This window comes from Felis catus, chromosome E3 (genome assembly GCF_018350175.1).
Source record: "Felis catus isolate Fca126 chromosome E3, F.catus_Fca126_mat1.0, whole genome shotgun sequence".
In the NCBI taxonomy this organism is placed as follows: domain Eukaryota; kingdom Metazoa; phylum Chordata; class Mammalia; order Carnivora; family Felidae; genus Felis; species Felis catus.
In genome coordinates, this window is record NC_058383.1 from 5,095,642 (window position 1) to 5,118,118 (window position 22,477).

Consider the following 22,477-nt stretch of genomic DNA (forward strand, 5'->3'; position numbering starts at 1 on the left):
TGTTTTCCAAGTTTCTGGAATGATATGCATTACTTTCAAATTCGAATTAAAGAAAAACCGTATTAAAAAAACCCTGTGCATTGGGAAAAGGGTGTGATTGCTTTTAACGTACCGTTTAATCCACTAGAACAATTGTCAATGACCAGTTGTTTATTTGTCTACTAAAATGCCCAGCAGCATGGTAGGTGCCGGAAAATAACTTTTAACCTTTACTGATAAGGTTTATTATCTTCTTTGAATTATAGGAGACACTTAAAAATAAATTTGGCAGTCTTAGAATAAATATGTTTTTGGGTAGATGAAAGCCTTAGAGTTTTGAAATAAGAATCGTTGTATAGCAATTATGATACACATTTGATGTGCTTGTATTTGACTATTTGGGGAGGTTTTGAAGTTAATATACCTCTTTAAAGTTCTTTACAGTTATTACTGCCATTTAGATAAAAAAAAAATTCTTTGCTTTAAAGCTCATGTTAAAAAAAAAAAAGATGTTTAATCGCTACACCCAACGTGGGGCTCGAACTCACCACTCCGAGATCAAGAGTCGCATGCTCTTCGTACTGAGCCAGCCAGGTGCCCCTAAAATTCATGTTTTTAAAAATAAAGTTCAGCCCTTCGAAAGAGAATAATTTCAGTTGCCAGTCGTTTGCCAGCCAGTCGTAAAACATAACTTTTGTGTACATATTTTTAGAGTAGAGAACTTTGAACCCTACATGGGGAAGTCAGCTACAACTTGTTTACAAGATAGGGTAAATAATCTGTGCAAATGGCAGTTACACAGGCAGGAGAGATCATTTAAGAGCTTTTTTTTTTTTTTTTTTTTTTTTGCTAATGTGTTTGTAGGGCTAAGAGACTTTAAAAATGATTCTTACTTGCTATTTTTATAAGTTGAATTTTTGTCCAGGGTAGTAGTATTTGTTCTTTCCGTGGAAGATAAGGGGAGAGGGTGGTGATCTGAATGGTTGGAGGGCAGTTCTAAGGAGGAACACGTTGGGGGGTTGGTTACAAGATTACAAGAACACATTGTTACTTACAGTGTGCCCAGAGTGCAGTTAAGGTATTTTTAATTCCTTCGGGGCTTTATTGCCTTTCGGTTTTTCTAGAACAGCTCTTGAGATTTGCCTTTATTTGGCAGGTGACTGGCTAGTTTGGCTCCTTGCCACCATCTTAACTCAGTTTGGGAATGTGCCTGATTGATGTTCCCGAATGGACCATCTGTGGCAGATGACGTGAAGGACTTTGCTGGTTTTCCCCTCCCCACCCCCAGTCAGTGTAGATGAGGATTATAAGCGTGGGTTTCACGTGAGAAGGTGCTCCGCCTCACTCATAATGAAATAAATACAGATTAAGACCAGGCTGAGAACCCACCTTTCACCTGTCAGCCAAGCAAGGACCCCCCACCTTTGAAACCATCTGTTGGCGGTGGGAGGGTAAATTAGTTACAGAGACAGCTTGGGTCCTGTTGGCTCAGGTCCATTGCTTGCCCTTCCCCTGCGGAGAGAGTCACCCCTGCAGGCAACATTTCCCAGACCTTTGGGTCAGCTGGCTTGCAGCTAGGTTTGGGTGGTGGGAGCCTCTGGTGGGTGGTGGGAGAGATGGATGGCTACAGGAAGGGGGAAACCAGGTTCTCTCCTCCTTACGTTTGGCCTCAGACCGTCTCTGTGGCCGTTGCACGGTCTCCTTTTGCCTCCAGCGCCTGCCTGTTTCCCTGAACTTTGGAAATCCCTCCTCCGTTTGGTCCTCCAACTTAGAGGTGGCATCAGCTTCTTGCTCTTGCGGTCTCTGGTTGTCTAACCATTTTCCGTGTGACTTCTCACCTTTTGCATCACGCATGTAACCAACTCCTTGTATGAAACGTTCTCCACTTGAGATCCCTGGAGGGCCTTCTTCTGTTTCTCTGGATGGATCTCAATAGATGCAGCAGTGTTGGGCAGCAGCAGCTTTTTAAACAATTGCAAGTGTGCAAATCCTTTGAACAAGCAGTAACAGTTCGAGGAATTTAATCTGCAGGTGTATTTGTGCATGTTGGAGATGCTGTAGGTACACGATTATTTGCTGCATTGTTTGTGGTAGTAAAAGATGAGAAATAACCCAGGTTATCCACAGGAGACTCATCGGGTAAATCTCATACCCAGATGGTGAATGAAGTTGTAGGAAGGAACGAGGAACCACTTTATGAATTGATCTGGAAAGATCTCCAAAATGCTAAGTTACAAAAACAAAGTGCAGGAAAGTGTGCTTTGTAGGCTACAATCTTTTCTCCTTTTCTTTTCTTTTCTTTTCTTTTCTTTTGTTTTCTTTTCTCTTTTCTTTTCTTTTTTTCTGAAGTGTTTGTGTATGTGCGAAAATTCTCGGAAAGGTTAAATAAGGAACCAAGAATTAGGTTTCCCTGTTGGGGGAGGGCAATGGGAACTGAGCAGGTGGAGAATGAAGGTGCAGTGGAGCCGTCGCTCTGTGCCTTTTTATTTTTTTGAAATTCAAAAAAGTTTATTTCTGCTTCTTCCAAAATTGGAAAGCCATTTCACACAGAAAAATAGTATGCTGGTAAGAAAACATCCTTTTTGAGAGGGTTTTTTTGTTTTGTTTTGTTTTGTTTTGTTTTTTGAGAGAGCTAGAGTGAAGGCAGGGGAGAGGAAGAGGGAGAGACTCTTAAGCAGAGCTTGATGGAGGGATCAAACCATGACCGTGAGGTCATGACCTGAGCTGAAATCAAAAGTTGGCTGCTTCACCAACTGAGTCGCTGAGGTGTCCTGAGGTATTTTTATATACTAAAAAAAAAAAAAAAAAAAAGATTTAAATGTAGCAAGTTATAGAATATGCTATCTATATTTCCAGTCAAGGCACAGGAAATTACTGGTCTTTTAGTGTTTAAGAGGTGACATGATGGGTGTTTTCAGAGTATGCTTAGAGCGTGTTCTTGAACGCTTATTCGACGGATAGTGATAGCGCCTCTACTAAAATGCCAGGCACTGCTCCTGGCACAAGGTTGAGTAGCGGTGAATAAGGCAGATGAATTTCCTGCGTTCCCAGAGCTTTTGTTTAGATGGGAGACAGACAGGAAAGGTAAACAGACACATAAAATAATCACAAGTTATGCTGAGTGTGTTGAAGGAAATCATCAGGGGTGGAGGGACTTGGGGGGAGAGGCAGGGGAAGCCTTTGGGAGGAAGAGTGCCAGGGGGCGGGGCTGGAAGGAGTGGCTTCAGGGGGTAAGGGATTCACGAAGCCAATGCAAGATTTTAAACAGGGCAGTGATATTTGACTTCTGTTTCAATAATTTTAGCCGAGGTTTACATAATGCTCTCGGCTGTTGGGGCTCCGTCCTGTGTGCTTTATTGTATCTTAATGTTCGCGGTAACCCTGTTAGACGCTTAACATTACCCGCCGTTTACAGATGGAAATGGAAACCAGCGGTGTGGGGAAGCTAACCGACTTGCATTGGATGCCACAGCTATAGTAAGGGTGGAGCAGAGATTCGAGTCCACGTGTTCCGGCCCCAGAAGCCACATGCCTCACCATTGCACCCCCTGCCCTTTTAAGGAGAGTTTTCCTGGCCACCAAGTGGAGAATGGGTTGGAGGAGGGGAGGGTGTCCGGGAGTAGGAGCTGAGCAGGTGCTCCGGGGAGAGTCGCAGAGGCGTGGGGATTGGGCAGCCGAGGCAGAGGTGAAGGGAAAGAGATAAGATGGATGTCTATAAAGACACAGAAAAGTAGGGGAAACAGTGAAACACTCATGTTCCCGTTACTCAGCGTTAACAGAGTAGCTGTTAATGTTCTGTGACATCGTTCTAGGTCTTTTGTAAGAAAGTAATAGTAATTCCAGCATTACGGGTAAATCTCCATCCCTGCATGTGGCAACACTGTTCTTTTTGCTTGTTGGTTGGTGCCCTCCTTGGCTTCTCTTGCCTTAGCCTCAGATGTTCTCCCTCTTGTCATCCATGTCCAACAGCGATCCCTTAAGACAGGTCATGTCACCCCCTCTCTGAGTCTGTACTGTCGTCAGGCTAGAACCCTGTCTTGAAAGGCCTTCCTGTGGCCCACAGGGCCTATCGGTCCAGGGGGCTGCGAGCTTTTTCTGTAAGAGGGCCAGGTAGTAAATATTTTTGGCTTTGTATGCCGCATACAGTCACAAATTTTTTGCTTTTTTGTTTTTAATGTTAGTTTATTTTTGAGAGAGAGAGACAGTGCGAGCAGGGGAGGGGCAGAGAGAGAGGAGACACAGAACCCGAAGCAGGATCCAGGCTCCGAGCTGTTAGCACAGGGCTCAAACCCACTAACCGTGAGGTCATGACCTGAGCCGAAGTTGGATGTTCAACCCACTGAGCCACCCAGGTGCTCGTCTGTCTGTCTGTCTGTCTTTGTTTCTTTCTTTCTTCTCTTCCTTTTCTTCCTTTCTTTTCTTTCTTTCTTTCCTTTTCTTTCTTTCTTTCTTTCCTTTCTTTCCTTCCTTCCTTCCTTCCTTCCTTCCTTCCTTCCTTCCTTCCTTCCTTCCTTCCTTCCTTCTTTCCTTTCCTTTCCTTTCCTTTCCTTTCCTTTCCTTCTTTTCTTTCTTTCTTTTCTTTCTTTAAATAACCCTTTAAAAACATAAAAAAACATTGTTTTCTTGAGGGCTGTCCTTGGCCCCTGCTCTCATCCCTTGCTGTGTCTTTGACATTTCCCACCACGCTTGTTACCACGCTGGTCTCCTTGATCTTCCAGGAACGTACCAGGCACACCCTGCCTCGGTGCCTTTGCACTTGCTGTTTCCATAGTGGTTTTCACTGAGGTATCTGCTTCCTGCTTACTGGCTTCATCCAGGTTTCTTTTTCTTTCTTTGTAAGTTTATTTATTTTGAGAGAGAGAATCCCAAGCAAGTTCCATGCCATCAGCACAGAGCCAGACGCAGGGCTCGAACTCAAGAACCGTGAGATCATGACCTGAGCCAAAATCAGGAGTCAGACGCTCCACTGACTGATCCACCCAGGGCCCCTTCATCCAGGTTTCTGTCCACATGTCTCCCTGCCACAGAGGCCTTCGTTCACCAGCCTGTCTGAAATAACCCCCTGTTGTTACCCTTTCCCGGCTTCTTAACACTTACCACCCTGTACCTATTCTGTATTTGTACACTGTTTGCCTCTTCTCTCGTAGGCTCTAAGTTCCATGAGAGCAGGACTATTGTCTGCCTTCACCTGCGACCATACTCCAAGACCTGGAACACAGCACACCGACCTTCAGGGAATATCACCTCTTAAGTTATTCTTGGTCCTCCACCCCTCCTGCCTTGTGGATTTCCTCAGGACAGGTGTGGATTAGCTGTGGTTCCTGTGGTGGGGTTTTCCCACTTTAGCATATAGGTGTATGTCCGTAAACAAGGTAAAGGTCTCTTCTTGGTTTGTTTAAGAAAATTACAAAAATGGTATCCTATCGTCCGGATAGGATTTTACATTGTCGTTGTGAACCACACACAGGTGAACTCCTGGGCTTGTCTCCTTTTCCAGACTCGGGGGAGTTTTTCTAGAGCGTAGCTCCAGATTGTGCACACAGGGCATAGGCTTCCTTTTGGTTTCCTTGCCTGCTGACAGATTGCTTTCTCACAGGGGGCATTCTCTTCCACTCTGGGCATTTATCAGACTTTTAAACGTTGGCCTGCCTCCTGAGGAAGAAACAGTGCATCGCGTTACCAGTGATGAGATGTTCTTTGGAGAATCGGATGGCTGTGCCGACAGTTGGGAGGTCAGAGGTGCAGGAGGCAGAGAGGACTTCCAGATTCTGGCCTGTGTGACAAGGTGGTGCTGCTGCCACCGGAGAAGGGGAGGTCCGGGGAGGCGGGGCTAGGAGAAAGCCATTTGGAGGGTTTTTGGGGTTTTTTTTTGCTTTTTTTGTCAAAAATGACATCACTTTGCCCTGGCTTCAGGAGGATATTTTCACCGGGTGTACAGTTGTAGTTTATCAAGTTAATTTCTTGCAGTGTTTCGACGTGCCACTTCATTGCCTCTGGCTTCCATGGATTCTGCTGAGAAATCAGCTGTATCTGTCTTGTTCTTTTGAAGGTAATCCCTCCCCCATCCCCACTTTGGCTGCTTTTCAGATTCTTCTCTTTGCCTTTCATTTTCAGCTGTTACTGTGATGTGTCCAGATGTGGTTTTCCTTAAAACTATCCTTGTCAGGGCTGGTGGCGGTTCTGCTTTTTGGTGGTGCCGTGACCAGACTTAATTTTACCTTAGATTTGGAGAATTGGTGCTCATTATCTCTCCATTCATTCCTTTGGCTGCATTCCCCATCTCTCCTTCTGGGACTCCACCTTTTCATCATGACCTGTGTGACTGACTCTCTCTTTTCTGTGTTCTTGTCCGCATTATGGGTCTGTGGTTCACTCCGTGTATATTCTTCTGACCTGTATCCCAAAATACGAATAATCCTTCCCTCATCTCCAACCTGCACTGAAACCATGTCTTGAGTTCTCAATTTCTTTCAGTGCCTGCCTTCTTCAGTTTTCTTGATTCTTTTTTTCAGATTCCAATTTTCTGCTGAAAATTCTCATCTTGTAAACTAATTTCTTTGTTGTATTAATCACGGTTATTATAAGGTCCCCGTCTGATAATGTCAGTATTTGGATAGCTTGTGAGTGTATTCTGTTGTCTGTTCTACCCTTGGTTTTCAGTCATGTGGTCGTGACTCTAGACATACCTGGTAATTGTAGACCGTGTGTGAAAACTTGTAGACTCTGGCAATTTTCCTCAAGGGAAATACCACTTTAGAATTGTGAGGATTGCTCTGCTTCTGGTTTGCCCCCCTCCTGGGGTAGCTCTTTGGCGGTCCCCACCCGCCCGAAGGCCTGGGCTGTTTACTGGGCTGAGCTCTCCCCCCACCCCTAAGACTGCCGGAGGCCATGCCGGCCCACTCACATTCTCCACCACTTGTTTCTGCTTAGCGTTTTGGCCTCTGTGCTTCTACAGTGAATTGGCAAGCCTCTCCAGGAGAAAAGTGGCCCGGATTTTGGGCTCCCCTCTCTGCACTTACCTCTGGGATCCTGGCCTCCTGAGTCCTCACTGCATTTGGTAGCTGTCCGATACCTTCACACAGTTGTTTCTTATAATTTGTTCAGCTCTTTCGGTTGTTCTTGGCAGATGGGTTTGTCAATTACAAACTAGTCAGCCTTTACTGGAAGCGGCGTCTCAGGAGTTCAGTTTTGGTGTTTAGAATTGGACTCGGTAGTGAGAAGTCCCAGTGGAGGTGGCTGTGAGAGTCCGCTGCTTGGAGGACCTGACTGGGTGGGAGATGAACCTTGGGAAGACTTCAGTGCCCTTTAGTTAGTGGGACCGGATGAACGAGATCACTCATGGGAGAGAGCTGAGAGAAAGGAGAAAGTCCCAGGGCTGGGGACAGCCCAGGAAAGGAGACCTGGAAAGGGTAGCCAGTGGCGTTGGGGGGGGGCGGGTCCTTGGGATCCTTGGGGGTTGTGCGGTGTTGCAGAAGTAGAGGGGGGAGTGGTGTTGTCGGAAGTGAGAGTGGTGAGCCACATTGAATGCCCCTGAGAGGTACACTTAAATGAGGATGGAGAAGTGTCCCCTGGACTGGGGGACAGGCAGGGGGCAGGCAGAGGAGGGACCGGGAAAGATGTTTGCTTGCTTTAGGAAGAGCCGGTGCCACGCCTGCGAGTGGAGGTTTGCCCCGAGGATGAGAGTGGCCGGAGGGCTAGGGCTTGGCGAGGGAGTGGGGTGCCCGTGTGTTTTGCCATGAAACTTCTCTTGAGTAAATCATTTTAATGGAGGACCCACAGCAACTCATACCAGGTGAGTTAACATAGCAGGTGGCATGGTCACACTCTTAGAGTAACTTTGGGAGAGACGTATTAGCTCTGAAAGGGATTATTGGCACATCCTTTAGGAAGCAGGTTGATCAACCTGTGAGATGGGACTATTGAAACTTGGGAAGATAGGTTTTATCAAACACTGCGCACGATAGAACTACTCTGCAGTTGTGGGAGAAGAATAAGTCCCTTTGATGAGAGTAGAAGATACGTGACTCCTTCCTGATTTTTGAAGTTAATCAAGCTTCTCAGCACTGTGTAGTCAGCTCCCCATTTGACTTGGTAGACAGACATCAGGTTCTGTAGGGTGTTACAGCTTGGTTGCAGACAATTCAGCACGTGTTTATTTGGGATAAATCTATCTTTCAGTGTTTGGTAAATACTAGACCCACCTGGGTCACGTTAGTTGTCCACGAAGATTGGGTGATTTGCTTTCACAGAGCAAATTCACTCTTCCGGCTGACTTCGTTTTCGCCGGTCACGAGGAGCTCTGTTCAAATCGTGGAAAATAAGTTCCGGTCCTAAACTCTCAGCAGGGTTATTTTTAATTACTGTACTCTTCTTTTTGAAAAACTGATTCCTCTAATTAATAAATAAAAGCAGTTTGCTATAAAACTGGACATTTTAATGATGATTGAAAAATATTTCCCAATATCTAGGTAATTAGTGATTTTTTTTCCCCAGTTTCATCCAGATGTTTGGCTGTGTGTAGACCCAGCCTTACTGCAGTTTTCTAATTCACTTTCATGGGAACATATAATATTCTCCGTTTATTTTGGACAGCAGAGTTTCCTTTTTCTGTGGACAGATACATATGAAACACATGGTCTTTGAGTGGAGTTTGTGGTCCTCTGAGAATTCTCTGAAGGAGGAAATGGGTTGACCTACTGGTTGCTATGAAGTAAAAACAATCTTGTTTTCATTTTTTCAGTGAACATCTGGGTTGCATTTATTATTTTACATTCTCGAGGTTCTTTAAAACCACAATTTGATAATAGGAGGGTTCATTAAAGCCGTGACTATTTAGCTATTTCTGTAATTGATTTAAGTGTTAGGGTGGATGATGTATTTAGAAAAGAAACAAAAATTGGATATTTCTTTCCTTTCTATAAAATGTAACTTGCAAGTAACAACCTTTGATTTTAAACCATAAAATAGGGTGTAGGTACTTTGAGGGGCAGGGGAAGGAATGATCACCTGGCTCATTTCTCTGTGGCCCTTTGCTGCTCAGTTGGTGGCCGTGGGTGTCTGATCTGTTACGATATCAACTCCTAGGGAAGGGGACCTTATGGCCACTAGAGAGTGGAACTTAAAAGCCATAAACCAGGGAAGGAAATCCCTTTTTCCTTCTCATCGACTGGAGGAAGGGAGCGTAAGCAGGTCTGGCCAGTAAGCTGTGAAGGGCAGTTTGCGGGGGGACTTCTTGGAAAGGTTTCTTCTTTCTTGGAAAAATACGGAAGACGGTTCCTTGTCTTTGAATGGACTTTGTTGGCCTGTTGGGTAGTCAGCTTCCATTCATGATGTTCCTGATGTCCATCCACACGCTGAGGGTGACCAGCTGGCTCCTTGAGGATGTGGTTGAGCTGCCGAATGTCCCCCACCCGGAGCCTCCCTGTGTCCACACTTCCTGTCACGCGGGACGATAAATGCCCTTCTTGTTTACATGGCTGAGAAGCGTTCTGTAAGGAGTACAGGCATCTTGCCAGACACTGGCTGTGGCGGCAGGCAGGTCAGTTGTCTTATCCACACAGCAAGGACCTCATCCCCATGGAGTGCGAGAGGAAACCTCTTCTCTTCCATAGGTATTCATCAAGCATATGTACTTACCACTTGAAGAACCGAGCTGGGTTACGTTTTCTTTTCGAGATTGATACGTTCTCCTACTTTTAATGAAACAAAATGTATTTTCACGTGCATGTGGCACTTCCTTGTAACATTTATTTTAACGCAAACATTTTTAACCGTGCAGCAATCCAAAGTGGCAGACGTTGGCCATTTAATATTCCGTTAGAAGACAGGACTTCCTTTTAGTTCTTAGCAGAGAGGAAATAAAATGATCAGGAATGTCCTTTTCCAAGTTTCAGTAATTGAATTAAAATTTTTTTGAATTGAGACAGACAAACGAATTCATTTTTGTTTGTGTTAGAGTATGGGAAAATTGGAGGATTTCAGTGACTTGGAAGCATTTGGCCCGTTCACACGGTGAGGCTGCACTTCCCAAGTGTGGGCAGGACGAGCGGTTGTAGACGTTTCTCAGCCTGTGACCGCGCTTCTGAGAGCACGGCGCATCCTGAGAAGAAAACGGTGCCTTTCACGGCCGGTGCGGAAGGGATCTTCATACTGGATAAGCGTTCTTCTCCAGTGTGGCCTGCTCTTGGGGGTCGCAGAGCGTCTCGTGGGTCCCCAAAGTAACATGTCTCCAAATTCGCTTTTTCATTTGAAACAGTGGCTAAGCTGTATGCGAGTCAGATGGTTACTGTGGCATTTTTTATTTTTACGGAAGAGAGTCAGATGCCTTCTTCCCTCCTTCCTGTGGTCTCCGAGGGCTTTAGCGCTTCCTCTCTGTGGGCCTTCTCGTGGCGAGGAGCGCGGTCCAGTGCGTGTCCCACGCTCGTGCGGCACCCCCGCGCTTCTTCTGCCTCACAGATGCCCAGTCATTTGGCTGGACATGAAGAATATGACTAATTTTTTTTTTTTTTTTTTTTTTAGTAATCTGGAAAGAACATAGGCTGAGCTATTTCCCCTGGGTTCTGCTGCTTAGACATTTGGCTTCAGGATTGAAGTCTCCTCTGCCTCCCGTGCTGCCTCCACCCTTTTTCCTCTACTGAGGAGGAGCCTGGGGCCTTCTCGCTTTGTCTTCCCATCAGGTATTAAGATCCTGGCCAAGAGCAGATTGTCCTGCATGTCAAGATGATAGCGACTGTCTCTTTCAGGGGTGTTCAAGGCTGCTTTCGCGTTAGCAACTTGATCTCCCTCTTGCATTTTATCTGTGAAGGTTTGGGGCCGGGTGAGACCCAGTCTCACTCTTGAGGGAGAAGCCAAAGCCGACCGCCCCGGTCCCTCCAGCCACCTGCAGGCATGGTGCAGGCCTGCCCGTGGCCGAGCCCGTGGCTGGCATGTCCTCTTGGGGAGACCATCATCGGAGTTCTCTAATCACATGAGCTTGGCTTCCACGGTTTTATCTGGGAATTTGAGGAACAGATTTGACAGGGGAGTCATTGCCTTAAAAAGTTGTTAATGACAGTCAAGGCTGTGTCAACTTTCACTGGTTCAAGAGATGAATGGCCAAGACTGGGTGGTAATACTAACCTGAACATCTTCCCCCAATGCTGGAGAAGGGAGTCTGGCTTTTACTATAAACGTTTAATTTTAGAAGGCTGTTGCTGCATGTTTCACTGAAGCTTTTTCTGCTAATGTCCATCCCTCCCTCCCTCCACCCAGAGTACGTTATTCTCCACTTAGTGGAATCTGGAAGCCTGGGACCTTTCTGTGCTGGGCAGCCTCCCTTGTTCTCAGCCTCGCTTCTTTGCGGCTGACTTTGTGGGGTGAATCATGCAGTCATTGCTCCCCAGATAATCTCCGTCCTGTGGGACTGGAGGGCCCCCTCCCCCTTGTGGTCTAATTAATTAAGGGAATTAACATTGCAGAATTTCTGCCCGTTTGCTATGTCAGCTCAGCCGCTGAAGGATATTTCAGGGCAGAAAATAGCCAGCTGTGTGTGATGTTAATGGTTGGTTCTGAGAATTTGTGTCTCTGCTTTGTGTACACGTACAGAAGTTTGTTTAACCAGTAGAACTGATTGTTGTTGACATATTTTTTAAGTAAATACATGCAGCTCCAAAACTTCTAGCCTCGAGTCTGTGTGTATAATCTCCTTAAGCTTCAGCCTTCCTTCTTGTATGTGAAACGGACATGAAAAAAACCCAAGTGAAATTCTTTAGTGAAGAATCTGTCAAAAGTCCCAAACAGTCAGGCATTTGAAACGTGGTCATCGACATAGGAGGCCCCCTGCCCGCAATTATGTACTCAGCAGAGTGAAAGAGCTGCTGTATTCGGGTTTAGGAATAGCAGATAACCGGCAATGCGATGATTGTATCTTCCCTCCCCCAGCTTTGCATTTTGAAAAATTTCAAGTCTACAGAAAAGTTGAATGAATACCCATATAGCTGTCACCTTAATTCGCCAGTTGCTAAAATTTTGCTGCATTTGCTTTATCTCTAATACAAATTACAGGGTTTTTTGGGGAGGGGGACCAGGGAGGGGTGGATCGCTTGAAAGTAAGTTACATACATCATAACGCTTAATCCCTAAATACTTCGGCATTGATCTCCTAAGGACACTCTCCACGCCCCTGCCACACGGCAGAGAATCAACAGTAATTCTGTGATATCCTTACACATACAGTCCAAATTCTGCTTTCCCAAAGTGTTTCATATCTATTTTTCTTACCTATCTAGGCTCTGATCAGGGTTCATACCTTGCATTTACTTATGTCTCCTCAATGTTTTTTTTGGAGAGAGAAAGAGAGTGAGTGAGTGTCAACAGGGGAGAGGGGCAGAGGAAAGGCAAGAGAGAGAATGAATGCCAAGCAGGCTCCAGGCTCAGCATGGTGCCCATTGTGGGGCTCGATCCCACAGTCCTGAGATCAAGACGTGAGCCGAAATCAAGGGTCTGATGCTCAACAGACTGAACCATCCAGGCGCCTCACGTTTTCTCAGTCTTTAAAACAATTTTTTTGGGGGGTGATGGTGACTTCTGGAGTGCCTGTAACGGTTTCCTAGTATCATTTGCATCCTATAATCCAGGTTACATGTATAAAAAGGAGAGAGGAGTGTTTTGGTTTCTTTAATGTCATTTTTCTCAATACGTTAAAGTCATCTATTTGATTCAAGGTCAAAGTCACATTCATTTTTCTTGTTCTTTGGTAAATGTGGATTAGATTGGTAACCGAAAGGAGTTACTAAGCGGCTCAGATGTCAATGGAATATGTGCGTGGGTGAACTTGGACAAACATACACAGTGGTTTGTTAGACCTGCCCTCATATGGAGGTGATTAAGAATTTTATTTTAATATGTGGCCATGGCTTTATAAAGAAACGAGCTTCAGAATTGGAAAATTTAGTAAGACAAACTTTATTTACATATTACAAAAGAGAAGCTTTTGCTGCCAGGTTCTCGGATGAAGAACAAACCTGAAATCTCTTAGGAATGAGTCCCCCCTCCTCCCCACCCTTCTTCTCCCCCCCCTTCTCCTGCCCCCTTTTTCTCTTCCCCCTTCTCCCCCTTTCCTATAGGCTTTAAACTTTTTTTTTTTTTTTTTTTTAGGCTTTAAACATTTTTAACTTTGGCCGCAGCTGAGACTAATACAGGATCCAGCTGTAACTTTTTTGTTGTTGTTAGTATATCCGGTGATGGTCATAGCGAACTCATTGTATGAAAATTCAGTAAAGGAAAAGGGCAGGGTGGGAAAAAAAGTGACACTCCATAAAAGTATTCAAGAAACAGCGACAGGATCTAGGAGTCTCCCTTTCAGACGGCTGATTCAGATTCCACCCTGAAGCACTCACTTTGTTTGTGGCTAGTTGAGTAGGTGTTTTAGGTTTTCCTTCTTAATCATATTACATGTACAGCCGTGTAACCAGAGAGTATCTGCGAGGCTGAGTCTTGTTTTCAGGGGGAGGCAGAAAGAGTAGCCTCGTGAACCCAGACACCCGACCCCCCTGCTGTGACACAGGGCAGGGGCTCGGCGGGCAGGACACGGTTCCAGCTGGCGCAGGGGTGGCAGCGGTCTGCAGAAGGGAGCGGAGCTCGCTCTCCTTAGGTCTGTTGGGCAGCACCTTGACCAGAGAGCAAGTAAGTGTGGAATCAGCAGTTCAGCCAAATTAAATCTCAAATTGGCAGGTCTGCCTCGATGTAATTACTCTAGAAGTTTTGTGTCTTTGATCAGCTCTGTCTTATGAGGACCAAGTACATATCATCACCCTGTCGCTGAAGGTGGATTATATGTTTCAAAATAGCTTTTGTGATAAGTGTAATTATCATAAGACCAGTGATTTTCACATACTTGTGTGTCTCAAGCATTTTGTTTTTCTTTTTTTCTTTTTCCTTTTTCTTTTTCCTTTTTTTTTTTTTTTTATGTTAAGGAGGTCAGATTTCTCCGATTTCTTCTAATTGTAGCCAGACATCCTGTTTGGGGGCTATTTGAGACCAGGGCTGCCTGTGAAGAAATTATGCAGTCCTGTGGTAGTTTTCTGAGTTGCTCTTTTTAGATTTGATTTTGTGAACAGGTTTCCTTGAAATGCCATACTCTATTTTTAGATGGTCTCTTTACATCTCTGTGGTTCTGGGCATCCGCAATAAACAGATTTATTATTCAGCACAAAAATGCTGTTCAGTGCCCTAAGGCTGTTGAAACTTTATAGGAAAAAGCAAACCAGTGACAAGTTAGTGGATGTAATAAATGAGGACCACTGAACACATTTAAAAAAAACCTTGTTCTCTTTCTCAGATCACTGCTGTATCTGGGCCGGCGTGAACGATATTTTGAAGAATCCTTTACACTAGGTGGGCTCAGTCTTCTGGGTTCTCACAAATTACTCCTTTCTGCCTCCCACTGAAAGGAACATTTTTGTAACCATTCAACAAACTTCCCACACTGCTCCTGTACCTCTGTCCTGCCTCATTTTTACTCAAACCGTCTTTTCCTTTTTTTTTTTTTTTAAGAATAGTCTGGTAGCTTCTTAGATTTATAAATGATTTGGCTTGCTGCTGTGTATGGTATCAGAGGCCCTTATATTCTTGAAGTAATGTTTTTTTTTTTTGTTTTAATTTTTTTTTCAACGTTTTTTATTTTATTTTTGGGACAGAGAGAGACAGAGCATGAACGGGGGAGGGGCAGAGAGAGGGAGACACAGAATCGGAAACAGGCTCCAGGCTCCGAGCCATCAGCCCAGAGCCTGATGCGGGGCTCGAACTCTCACGGACCGCGAGATCGTGACCTGGCTGAAGTCGGATGCTTAACCAACTGCGCCACCCAGGCGCCCCATTGAAGTAATGTTTGATCTAACCAAGGTATTATGGGAGTCAGGGATTGCGAACCTTGGGACCTATTTGGTGATAAAGTACTTATTCTTTTGTTAAAAATTGAGCTGTAGTTCACATAACGTAGTAGTCAGCCCTTTTAAAGCATGCATTTCAGTGGGATTTCGTATATTCACAAGGTTGTGCAGCCACCACCCCCTGATTTTAGAACATTTTTTAAAAAAGATCTTATTTATTTACTTATTTGGGGGAGGGAGGGAGTGGGGCAGAGGAGCAGAGGAAGGAGAATCTTTTTTTTTTTTTTTTTTTGAGAGAGAGAATCTTAAGCAAGCTTCATGACCCTGGGCTCATGACCTGAGCCGAAATCGAGGGGGACACTCAACCAACTGAGCCACCCCACATGGTGCCCCTTTAAAGATTTTATTTTTAAGTCATCTCTGCACCCAGCACAGGGCTCAAACTCCCAACTCAATGATCAAGAGTTGCAAGCCCTACCGACAGAACCAGCCAGGCGCCCTTAGAACATTTTTATCACCTCGGAAGGAAACCCTGTCCCCATTGGCAGGTGTTCTCCCTGCACTGGCCACCAGGAATCCATGTGTCTATGGATGTGCCTGTTCTGAACAACCCAGGTAAATGGAGTCGTGTGGTATGTGTCTTTGTGTGTCTGGCTTCTTTCACGTGGTTGGTTCATCCATGTTGTAGCATGATTCAGGATAAAGAGCCTATACTTTTCTCGTGGCACTGACACTGGGATCCGTTTTCATGTTGGGAGTGGCTGGAGAGAGTGCTCACCTGTCACGTGGTTGAATCTGAGGCTCGAGTGTTGTGTTCAAGGTTTTTAATGTGCATGTGTTTTCTTCCCGCTGGGAAAGTTGAAGTTGATTTTTAGCCTTATTATTTGTAGAAGGTCTGAATTGAATCCTTGTGTCGCAAGCCCCGACTTTATAGTCCTGCACGGTTGCATCGAAAGCAGAACCATGTTGTCTGCAGACAATTTTTACTCTCTAATGACTGGTCTACGGGTTCAAGAAATCAGATTTCCCAGGCAGCCATCCTGAAATCTGTTAAGAGAAGCCTGAAGGATCTATTTCTTGGGTTTGGTGAGGCTTTGCCAGGAGGAGCCCAGTAGTGGATGTGGGAGAACAAGGTCTCCTGAGTCCCCTAGTTCCCCTCCCAGCACACGACAGGACAGGAAGCCGTGAGAAATGCCAGCGGACTCTGGGAAGCCACCGTCAATAGAAGAGAGTTAGATGGACTTAGGGAAGAAACGAGAAATTGGAAGCCTGTCAGCAAATAAAGCAGAATCGGGGTGTACAGTCAGCGGGGTGGGCTCTGCTTGGGGGTGCGGCTCAGAGGGTGGGCGAGTGTGGACGCGTGCTATATAGACTTGGAGAGTTCCAAGTCATTGCTGCAGGCCTGAGTGTTCTCTCCCCCAGTCCTCCTTTCCCTTCTTGTTTGTTTGTTTGTTTTTAGAGAGAGCGCACATGAGTGAGTGGGGAGGGGCGGGGGGGGGGGGGGGAAGAAAATCTCAAGCAGGCTCCATGGCCAGCATGGGACCTGATGCGGGGCTCGATGTCACGACCCTGGGATCGTGACCTGAGCCGAAATCAAGAGTTGGATGCTCAACTGACTGAGCCACCCAGACGCCCCATCCCTTGTTTTCAGGCAGGCAGTTGATAGCATTTTAGGCGAATATTTCTTTACGGAGATTGTGTTCTCTGCCTGGGGAGGATTGGGGCTCCCTGGGTGTGTGTCTGCACCCCAAGGAAAGCTTTCTTATGTCCTCTGTCTTACGGAGGTGATTGCCTCAGCCTTTCCTCCTGGAGTGAAGCCTGTCAGTGGACAGGCTTGCTCGTGGGAACCAGCACAAAAGGGCCCTTCCCATTCAGGAAGGGATCTAGTGAGAAAAGGAACCTTCTGCAACACTAGAGGAAGCCACACAACCAGCCACAGCTCCTCTTTAAATATGCGCAGACCACAAGAACCTCCAGGCGAATGGAAAAAAAAAAAAAAACCCAAACTCCACAGCATGAGGGAGGAGACTTAGTGCCACATTTTTATAGGAAGAATGGCTGACCACAGAAGAACCAGAATTCTGAAATAGAACCTGAAACGTGATCCCGGGAGACCTGTAGGGGCGCTGCGGCCGCCCCAGCCCTCCCCCCTCCAGTCACAGTCCCAACTGCAGGGGACTGAGCAGAAGGAATCTGGGAACACTGAACAGGGTGAATGGGACTGGGGCTGACTCATCACTGACTCCTGAGGGCAGGGTCGAGGGCAGGGTCTCGATCAGTGTGCGAGGCCGTGCTGTGGGCTCTGCCGACTTGGGGGAGCGGCGGGGGTGGGGAGGGGGGCGGCAGGGAGGCCTGGTGACGTGCAGCGGGCAGAGGAAGTGGGGGGCTGGGTTTGCCCCTCCGCAGCCCCAGTGTCTGGGACCAGGGACCCGGGGCGGCCGAGGACACGTGCGGCCTCCATGTGCCCAGATCCCGCAGCGCTCCTCCTGGGCTCCTCCCTGGCTCTGCAGCCATCCTCCCTGGTGCAGTGGGCAGCACTCCATCTGTCTGGAGCAGAAGCCACGCCAGACGGAGAATCTTACACAGAAATGAGATCCCAGAACCAAACCCGGTTGCTTCACAGAGAAGCAGACTCGCAGGCTTGAAGTTCCCAGTGTGAATGGTCAGCCCTCCCCCGACAAGCTTACTTAGAGCTGAACAAACACACCAAACTCAACAGCGTCCTACGGAGAGCCAGTCATTCTGTTCTGGGGGAAAATTGGGCCTAGATATCATTGTTTAATAATAAATTAAAAAAACACACACAGAGCAAACCCCATACAACAATCTGTTGCCAGAATAAAATGGGGTGGGGGTGGGGGCGAGGAATATACTTTTTGAGGCAGAGGAAAGTATGATTTTGAGGAAGGTTAATTGTATAAACTAGGAGTAAATTTCAAGTTGAATCTGCTTTGTGCTGTTTCTAATAAAACTCGGGAAAGACTGACCTAAGTGACTGACAGGTGAGATAAGGCAGCCACCGGAACTGAGAGCTAGCTGGTTGGGAGGCAGGTAAAGCCAAATGCACAAGCTAAGAGAAGAAACTTGTAATGGTACCAAATGCATTCGCAGAACTTTAAAACTCCCATTAGGATCCACCGAGAGCAGCATTTACAACGTAGAAAGTTAATTGGTGCTGTGATGTAGGTAAGTGTTCCTGAAGAAGCTGCTGAAAACAGATCATGGAAACAGTAGTCAGACCATGGGAAAAAGTCCCTTTGAGCCGGAAAAGAATACCAGCTGCATTTGTGTCGAAAAGGCTCATCATTCTGCATTAGATAAAAGGGGGAAAAGGGCAAGTGGTTTGCTGGTGGAATTTTTAAATATCAAGACTAGAGTAACCTACAAACAGAAGGGGCGGAGGGAAGGACCCTTACAAAGAAGGAAAACGCAGGATGGTTTCAGGCTCTGCCGCGACATTGCCAGAAGACCGCGGATACAAGGTGTAGACTTTGGAGGTTGTGAGCAGGGCTGTAACGAAGAATGAAATAATCACGCTGAGTGTTGTTAATTTGTGAGGGCAACAGAAAGAGGTTCTCTGAAGGCAGAGAGGCCGGATCCAGCAGTTTGCCTTCGGTGGGAGTTTGCCCTGCCTTTGGACTTCAGTGAGCCGTGACGTGTCACCGATAGAACATCGGTGGATTTTTTTGTGAATAAAACTTGTTCAGAGGTGTATTGCAATCCGCTAAAAGATTAATGGGAATAACTCTGGAAGGGAAAAGTTGTGATACAAAATAACTGATGTTGAATTGAAGTCATTTAAATGTAAATGTAAGTCTAAATGATAAATTCGGTCACAGATAAAAATTCAAATGTAAGTAATTCTTGCAAGGGAAAATACGTAGTGGGAAAAAAACCCCAGTTATTCAGTAACAATACTATCAATCATAAATCTGGACAGAATCTGAGAAGTGGGGGGGGGGGTAGTAAAGATTCTACCTTTTCTTCTCACAAAGGGGGGGTATCTTTTTATTTCTGACATTGACAATAAGAGAAATACAGGTAGCAGTGTGGTTTTAAAAATTTAGAGTAGGGTGTTGACATTGCACATCACAAGAGGGAGAAAAACATGTAAATTTTGATCATGGGATAAGGTTATGTCAGGTAAAAGTACCATGGTCTGGTTATGCTGTCTTCATTGGCTTTTAAAATTTATTTAGAGGACAGTTACCTCCTTAACCTTAGGCCCACATTTTGGAAAATCTTTAAGAAGCAAATGCCCTTTTTGGGAGGGGTTGGTGGGAGATGGTCCATTTTGCAGAGTTTATCTGTTGAGAAATTTGGGTCCTCTTGACTCATCCCTGTACTGTTTTTTGGAGTATTTGTACACAGATTCAGGAAGGTCTGTAAAGTGGAAAGGCTTGGGAAGGGTGGTGGTGTGGCAGGAGATAAGGTAAGGGGGGGTGGTCTGGAGTGGAGGCCACCCCCTCCCTCCCTTTTCTCAAAGGCAAACCTTCCAAGGCCCAGGAAGACTGAAGACGGGAAGAGGAGAAAGCCCTGGACTTCCCTGGTGGGGGCATCTTGGTGAGCTGGAGAGGCTGGTGTCCTTGGGGCCTGAAACCCTTACAATTTAGAATGCCCTCTTTAAGGAAAAGATGCAAAATTGGGTGTCAAAATGAAAATTTACTTAGAATGAAAAAGACGTCACAACAGCTTGTAAGTTAAAAAAAACCCACAAACAAGTCAAAACACAGAAAAGTCATACAATCCTTTCTATTCTTGCAAAGACTATATAGTATCCCCCCCCCCCCCCCCCCATGTTTTGGGTTGCCTCCTCTAGCTGATTGAAGATCTCTTCACATGACAGGACAGTAATCTTGGAACATGCTTTACTGTAATAGCATGGAAAGATAGTTCAGTCTTTCTTCTAGGATGGTTGAAAACATTTGTTTCATGATTGGTAATTTCGGGAAGTTTAAGATGTCAGTCATCAAGGGTGCCTGGGTGGCTCATTCAGTTAAGTGTCCAACTCTCGATCTCAGGTCAGGTCTTGATCTCAGGGTCATGAGTTCAAGCCCTGCTCGGGGCTCCACACTGGGCATGAAGCCTACTTTAAAAAAAAAAACAAAAATTCAGTCATCAGTTTTAAGTTTCCATTGTAATACAAGTTTTTTTTGTTTTTTGTTTTTTAAATTTTGAAGCTTTCCCCAGTCTTGTTTTTCTGGTTTTGGATTTTACCAGTTTTTCAGGTTCCTGGTCCCACATACCAGGCAATTTTCGGACACCAGCAGGGGTGTCTGGGAATTCAGCTCAGTTCTGACATTGTCCACCAGGAGACAGCATCTCATCTCACAGGTTAAGGGCTTGGTCCCACAAGACTGCTCCTTCCACATCAGAGGCCATTGGAAAGCCCTAGGCTGTCACCTGAGCTTCTCATCCCCCCATTACAGCCTGGGGGTTCCAAACGTCCCCTTTGTACGTTGTAGGTTCTCGGTTAATTTGCTAGAGCGGCTCACAGAGCTCAGGGGAACAGTTCCCTAGGTTCACTAGCTTATTAAGGGACATGATAAAGGATAGGCATCAACAGCCAGATGAAGAGGTGTGTAGGGCGAGGTCCCAGCGAAGGGGGAGCCTGGGGTATGGAACCTGGGGTGTGGCTCCGCGGCCCTGATGCCCCGAGTGTGGAAGCTCCCTGAAAAGGATCCAGAAACTGTCCTCTGGGGTTTTTATGGAAGCTCCATTACATGGTCGTGATTGATGAATCATTGGCCATTGGCTGATTCAACCTTCACCCGTCTCCCTGCAGGTGACGAAGAATGGGGACCCTAAAGTCCCAGCCCTCTGGTCATGCAGTCGGTCCTGCTGGCAACCAGCCTGTGCCCTCGGGTGAGGTCTAAGAGTCACCTTCGTTAACAACAAGACACTCATTTCCCCTTAGGGCTCTGAAGCGTTTTCAGGAACCATGGATGAAGTGTATCTGAGAAGTCTATTTTAGTCATCAGAGTGGCCATCATGTTTGATTTTTTTGAATGATAAAACAGAGAATTATTCCGAAATTATACACAATAGTGATTGGAATGCATTTAAAAATTGCCTTGAGGTTGTGTTTGTGCTCCATCGGTTAATCATGACTTGTAGATGAGTATGTTCACCTGAAAATGTGTTTCCTGGGGCTGTTTTGTTGCTTAGCTGGCAGTTTTGTGTGTCATTTCATCTGTAAAGTCTGGAACGGCCAGACCTCATCCGGATGAGATGCGTCTGATTTATTGGACTGACCGAGTATGCAGGTTAAGCACAGGCTTGCTAGTTTAGGACTGTAGGTTTAAAACCTGTAAGTGTGGGAATTCTCCTAAATGTCTCACAATTAACACGGAAGGGGAACAGAGACAGTCTATTTATTACGTGTTGTATCACCAAGTAGTTTCCTAACAGAGAGTTTCCATTTCGATAAGACTGGGGAGAATCAGATCTTCTCTTTGAAAATTTACCCGTCCGACGAATGGAAAAATTTTCCACAGACAACCTTCTGACTCTGTCGTCCATCACCCTCGTTTCTGGTGCTGGGCCCTGGGAGACATACTCGTATGAAACCACCAGCCCTAACCATGCGTTGGTTCATCTTTTTGCCGCATAAGTAGGTACAGGGGGGCAGAGGGGGGAGTCTTCCCGGAAGTCATTGGTCCATCTGGGCCGGCCGGCTAACCCAGAGGCAGCTGAAGGCCTTGTGCGTCTCTATCCCACGGGAACCCAGGCTGAATGTATCTGCACAGCAGCGTCCTCCTGGATCTACAAAATGCCCACCCCTGCCAGGGGGAGAGGAGCAGGTGGAGTCAAAAAAGTGGTCTTCACGCAGTCCAGCGTGCTGGAGGTTCAAGTGCACCGAGTGGTGACAAGCAGGCACGCTGCTGGCCAGACGGCCCTCAAGTGCTGGACTGAAGCCTGTGCTTCCTTAGCTTGGCTGTCACTGATGGCTAGTAGTGGTCAGACCTCAGAGCCAGACCCGGTTAGGCCAGGTGCTGCCCTCTGGAAGCCGGCTCCTCACCAACAGTAATCCAACAGTAATGCCCCCCCCCCCCCCCCCCCCCCCCGGCTCCCCTTCACCTCAGCAGCCGCTAGCTTGCTTTCTCCTGTCGGTAGCTGGAAACTCTCCTCTCTAGTTAATTCCTCAGGCCCGGCTTGTGGCTCTTTTGGGGGGAGGAGGAGCATTTTTGGAGCACCTGGAGTCAGCAGTGGGCTAGGCTTGTATCTTTTTAGGCCAGCTACCCCGGGATGGGACCTGCCCGCAGGCACAGGGATGGGAAGAGTGGAGCCTGCATGGACTCTGGTCTCACTCACAGGAACCCAGTCGTCTGGTTGGAGGCTGGACTGGTGCCCACGGTTCTGTCTGGAATCCCAGGGCGGGAGGCAGCAGCCTCCGGGAGTTGTAGGGTCGGGAAGGAGTTTGGGAGGAAGCGGGCATGGTGGTGATGTAGCACGACTGAGAATTACTGTCGATGGAAGCTTCTTGCTCAGTTCTTGAGCTCACCCCCTTTGGGCCTCCTTTATTGGAAACGGGAACACGCCTGGGCTGTGGGTGCTTTTGTTCGTGTAGGGAAGTGTCCCTGCTGCATTCCCTCCCTTCCTTTGCAGAAAGGTTGTTTATTGCACTCGTG

General features: G+C 46.4%; 1 protein-coding gene across 2 annotated transcripts in view; it reads left to right on the forward strand.

The window, feature by feature from the left end:
- Nucleotides 1-22,477, forward strand: part of CYTH3 (cytohesin 3) — a 99,555-nt gene that overhangs the window by 2,353 nt on the left and 74,725 nt on the right. Inside the window, exon 2 of one of the 2 annotated variants that reach the window (XM_045048148.1) lies at nucleotides 5,127-5,280. The exons of the other annotated variant lie outside the window; for it this stretch is intronic. Coding sequence (XP_044904083.1) covers nucleotides 5,139-5,280 — 142 coding nt within the window. The 5' untranslated portion in view covers nucleotides 5,127-5,138. The remainder of the gene's footprint in view (nucleotides 1-5,126; nucleotides 5,281-22,477) is intronic. 2 annotated transcript variants of the gene reach the window in all.